Source organism: Dysidea avara, chromosome 4 (genome assembly GCF_963678975.1).
Source record: "Dysidea avara chromosome 4, odDysAvar1.4, whole genome shotgun sequence".
NCBI classification, from domain to species: domain Eukaryota; kingdom Metazoa; phylum Porifera; class Demospongiae; order Dictyoceratida; family Dysideidae; genus Dysidea; species Dysidea avara.
Window position 1 is genome coordinate 48,845,883 of NC_089275.1, and position 5,388 is coordinate 48,851,270.

General features: G+C 41.8%; 1 protein-coding gene across 1 annotated transcript in view; it reads right to left on the bottom strand.

Annotated features, from left to right (window-relative positions):
* Positions 1-1,910, bottom strand: part of LOC136253941 (histone deacetylase 11-like) — a 14,170-nt gene extending 12,260 nt beyond the window's left edge. Inside the window, exons 1-2 of the mRNA XM_066046598.1 lie at positions 1,779-1,910; positions 1,683-1,713 (exon numbers count right to left, since the gene is read on the bottom strand). Of these exons, the coding sequence (XP_065902670.1) occupies positions 1,683-1,713; positions 1,779-1,910 (163 nt within the window). The remainder of the gene's footprint in view (positions 1-1,682; positions 1,714-1,778) is intronic.
* Positions 1,911-5,388: the final 3,478 nt, after the last annotated feature.

Genomic DNA, 5,388 nt, shown 5'->3' on the forward strand with positions numbered 1-5,388 from the left:
AGGATGTGTAGTTCATGGACTGGAAAGATGCAGAAATGGTTCCCATACCTTAGAAAGAAGTGTAATAACTGGAAGGGAATCAGTTTGTTGGATGGAGGGAAGGGGCGAGTGTAGATATGATTTTTACAGCTAGGCAGTTATCTGAGAAGAGCAGAGAACAGGATGACTCTCTTTTTGCACTCTTTGTTGACCTCCGCAAGGCATACAACTCAGTATGTAGAGAGACCTTGTGGTGGGTATTGGCAGAAGTATGGTGTTCCTCCAGTGATGTTGTCACTGATCTGGTCATGTCATGATGGCATGACTGCTGTGATGAGGGTCAGTGATGGCACCACTGGTGATATTAGCATTGGTAATGGGCTGAGACAAGGATGTATCATTGCACGAGTATTGTTCAATTTGTATTTTGCAGCAATGATTGCTTGTTGGAGGGAGTCACTGTCCAGAGGCTGGAGTCACTGTGAAATATAAGATGGGGAGGAAGCTGGTGGGAGATGGAACAGCTAAAGCAAAGCTTGAGGATACAGAAACTACATAATCAAAGTTTGCAGATGATGCAGCATTGCATGCAGTCACTGGACAAGAGACGAAGAGAGTAGCTATGACCCTTGTAATAACAGCAGCAGGATGGGTTAGTTTAGAAAAGACTAAGATGATGTCAATGGGGTGCTCTGAAGACAACAAGCCTATACAGTTGGAGGATGGCGTAATAGCGGCAGTAGATAGTTTCACTTAAGTAACATTACCAATGATGGTGAAATTGTCAATGAAGTGAGTTCAAAATTGGGCAAGGCTGCAAGAGCATTATTATAGATGTTTGTGGTCCTCCAACTTTGAAAACAGGACTCTTAGTGTGCAGATTAAGAGAGGTGTGTATTGTGCTGTATCGGAGACATGGGTGGTGAAGAGTCCCAGTATTAGACATGTGCAGGGCTTTCACAATCGTTGCATCCGGGTAATTTTAGGTGTGTCTGGAACTAGGCAATGGAAGGAAAGAATAACATCTAAGGAATTGGCTAGTCAGTTTGGAATAAATGAGAACATGGCTGATACTATTGGGAGATACTGATGTAGGTGGTTAGGACATTTGGCACGGATAGATAATTATACAATACCTAAGTGGTTACTTTTTGGTGACCTGCCCAAGACATGGCCCTAAGAAACAATGGAGAGATCTGGTAGTGATAGATGTAAGGACACTTGGGATTGAGTAAATTGGTTTGAGGTTGCTTAAGACAGACAGCAGTGGTCAACAATTCGTGAACAGATCCGTTTTTTTTTTGTTGATGTTGGGGAGGTCTGTGCTGCTGACACACCCTCTCTAACTCAAAGTTTTACTTGTACATGGGACGTACCTTTAAGTGTTCTAGACACCTGACAAGACATCAATGCTTTTGTGGCAGACAACATCTAGATCATGGAAGCCTGGGATCCTCCTCTTTTCACTGTCCCTGTAGAAGGACCTTTCGTAGGAAGGGGGGATCTCACCAGGCATTCATGTTTTTGCAAGGCAGCGTAACCCTGACCCACTAGTCATCTTATCCAGGGTTTCCGTGAGGATACTACAATCATCTACGGATGGGCAACTACAGGCTACAGGTGTGCATGTGTGTGTGTGTGCATGTACATGTGTGCGCGTGTGTGTGTGTGTACATATGGTATGTGACAATTGTTTCACTTACTGACTAATCTTTTGTGATTCTGCCCCACTTTCCAGCATCAAAAGGATGTATCTTCTCCAGTCCCAGAAATCCAATATTATAAGAGTCCTTGTATACTATCGGCCACTGGTGATTGCCAAATTTGGCAGTGTACAGACGAGGGCCAGCTACAGCCCCACTAGGTACCGCATCATCATCTTGAGATTGTTTATCATCCCCAGGTGGATCTTGTGAACTGCCTTGTCCCATAACTGTGTAAGGAGAGGTTAATGTATTATATGAATAGTGTAGTAGTAGGGTGTATGAGTATGTAGTGTGTGTTTGTGTGTATTTGTGTGTGTGTGTGTGTGTGTGTGTGTGTGGTGTGTGTGGTGTGTGTGTGGTGTGTGTGTGGTGTGTGTGTGTGTGTGTGTGTGTGTGTGTGTGTGTGTGTGTGTGTGTGTGTGGTGTGTGTGTGTGGTGTGTGTGTGTGTGTGTGTGTGTGTGTGTGTGTGTGTGTGTGTGTGTGTGTGGTGTGTGTGTGGTGTGTTGTGTGTGTGTGTGTGTGGTGTGTGTGTGTGTGTGTGTGTGGTGTGTGTGTGTGTGTGGTGTGTGTGTGTGTGTGTGTGTGTGTGTGTGTGTGGTGTGTGTGTGTGTGTGTGTGTGTGTGTGTGTGTGTGTGGTGTGTGTGTGGTGTGTGTGTGGTGTGTGCGTGGTGTGTGTGTGTGTGTGTGTGTGTGTGTGTGTGTGTGTGTGGGGGGGGGGGGGGTGAGTGTGTGAAGGTTAAGATTTGTATGTGCAAAGGAAATACAATTCATTATGTGACAGACCAATATATCAATATAGTACCATAGAAACAGAAACTTGACAGGTGTACTATTTGTCTACCACTGATGGTCGAACCTTAAACTCTGTACCTATTAAGTACCTTTAAAATTATTTAGTAAAAGTGAAGTATAAATGTATGGTTTCTGTCAACATTACTAAAGTTGATGAAGTAAAGTCCATGTAGTGCATTTGCAGGAACCATACAAGTTTCGATTAGGGATTATAGACATAAAGAAGTGATGAAACAAGGGAGGTCACCTACATGTACAGGTGTACACTTGAAGATATACTAGTGAACATTTAATTCCTATACCCATGACTGAATCAGGTGTCCACTAATATATCTGTAGGTGTAGTCCTGCTTGTTATGTCTATGATATCTAATAAAATTAAAATTCCTAATTTTTCTGTCTGCTTGTCCACTGTGGGAAAACCTGTCTTAAACGTATTGAGAAATGTCAGTTTTAAGTATTCAGTGTGTTGTAGCACTCGCCAATGGTAGAATCTATGGGTACCAAATTTTCACATGTTTTACACCAATTCCTTACCATTCAGAGCATCCACTATAACCAACAGGTAAGTTTCCTACCATATTGGATAGTCTTTAACTCAAGGTTGACTGTATCAAGCAAGCTCCAATAGGGGTGGAGGGGAGGGCAAGAGGTTGCTTGCTAAAGAGGAATGCGTAGGGATGAATTACAGTGTAGGCCAAATTATTGGCCACTCGGGTCTCAAAACTGGTTAAAACGAAAGGAAATCTGCAACACAGGACTTTTTTCAACACCACAAAGCTGTACAACCACATACAGAGCTCCATTAAAACCCCAGATCACTCCTAGGGCTTGCCATTGGGCTTGGGAAAAGCAAACACAGTCCACTCAAACTTTGACACTGTATTCATGCTTTGTGTTCACAGTGAAAAATCAAAAACAACCAGGTTCCCAGATCCAGCCACCACTATGAACCAGCACATACCACAAGGATGGTACCAGACTTAATGCTTTTGTCTGAATGAGTGCCCCTAACTATCAATTACAGAAAAAGTGTAGTGGCCATTATGTTATGTACTCAGCCCATTACACAACATTACAAACAAAGAACACTATGAGAAATGCCTCTGCAATCAATCCAGTCACTACGAAAAACATGGATTTCTGTTACAAACGTAGACATCACTTGTACTGTGAATCAACACCTTGCACTGTTAGCAACAACAAATGGGACACAAAGGAGGACAAGAGTCCATGATCAACACATTGTCAAATTGTATGTTGAAGCAACATCTAATAATAAAAGCCATAGCATCTGCCTTTGCTGTTATTGAGTTACGCTTGTCTGAAGGCATCAGGCAGGTGGTCAGAACATTTCTATTAATAATCCCATAGCACTTATCAGAAGCATTTTTGATTGCTTTGAAGACACTTTGAGCTTGGTCATACCTGACTAACACTGCCAATACATCATGAAGGCATTGTGAGGCTGGTACATTTTTTTGTGAGAAAGTACAAAACCTCCATGATCCCTAATATACAGTATACTGTACTGTGTGGTACACTTCTCTATTATGGATGTCTCATAGGCTATCAGTTTAAATTATCAACACGCTGATCAACAACTAAAGATTAGGTATTCTAACTCAACAAACACATCCTTACAATGGACATGTGAGCTGAAAGTGAAGTAACCTACTATAATTTACTAGTCATATTGTCAAAGGTCACTAAACAAAAAAGGCTTCAAGTCCAAAGTCATGATATATCTCCAGATGCTGGCCAGTCACACATTCCTACATAGCCGGACCACTGGGGTACTGCACACTATAATGTATACATCTCTGCTGCAACTGTGCTGTCAGCCAACATGTTCATAGTTCTAATCCCCAGTTCCTGGAACAACTTTTTTGAATTTCATGTTCTTTATCTTGACAATTGACCTTGATCCTTGTGACTTTTAGTACAGTCCACATACACTGTGAGTGCCTGTCATTGTACAGTCCACATACATATAGACAGTGTGAGTGCCTGTCATTGTACTCACTTTACAACACAACCCCCTAAAACGATTAAATTTCGCCTTAAGGTTCTTGCGAAATAAATATCAAATAAAAGCGCATCCTATCATACGAAAGCTTTGTTGGTTGAACCATATGACCCTACCAACGTGGGAATATTCCTTCTGTCTCAATTATATGTGGCTAATTTCCCTCCCTCAAAGAAAGAGTTCGGGAACAAATATAATTATTACGTCATACGGACTACTCCCCTTACTAACGTTACACACAAGCAACCATTTCAGAAGCACCTTACTTTAGACTTCACCATACACATACAATGAACAATATTGTAATAAAATACGTACCTTATATATGTTCGAGCGAGTTTTACACGAAAAGATCACAAATACACGCCACAAAATATAATTTGTAATTATTCTTTGTGCGCTTATTTAAGAGTGGCCTGGCCGCCTATGGCGAATTTTTTTTTGGGCACACTTTGGACTTAGAAAATTTTCACGAAATATTTTTTTCCGGATAATGTTGTGTACGTATCCTGGATACTGACATGTTCAAGACTAGTTAGCAGTGCCAACAACATCGTGCTCTCCGCCAGGCTGGCAGCCGCTAGAAAAGAAGAGCGAAAAAATTGAGCCAGTTTAGAAGAACTCTTAGTTTCTCCTGCCGTTTTTTCAGAAGGACTGCTCTTACCTTGTTTCTCTCACTGGCTGCCTTGCTGCTGCCTCATCATAATGAACTGATTTGTCAGTGGCGTCTCGCATTACCTGGCAGCACAGAGCTATTCACAAGTATTGGTGAAACTGATTATGTGAGTGTGAAGCAGCTTGTGTTTTATTCTTGTGACACACTATGTGTGTGTGTGTGTGTGTGTGTGTCTCGTTTTTGTGCTATGTAATGTACCTATCA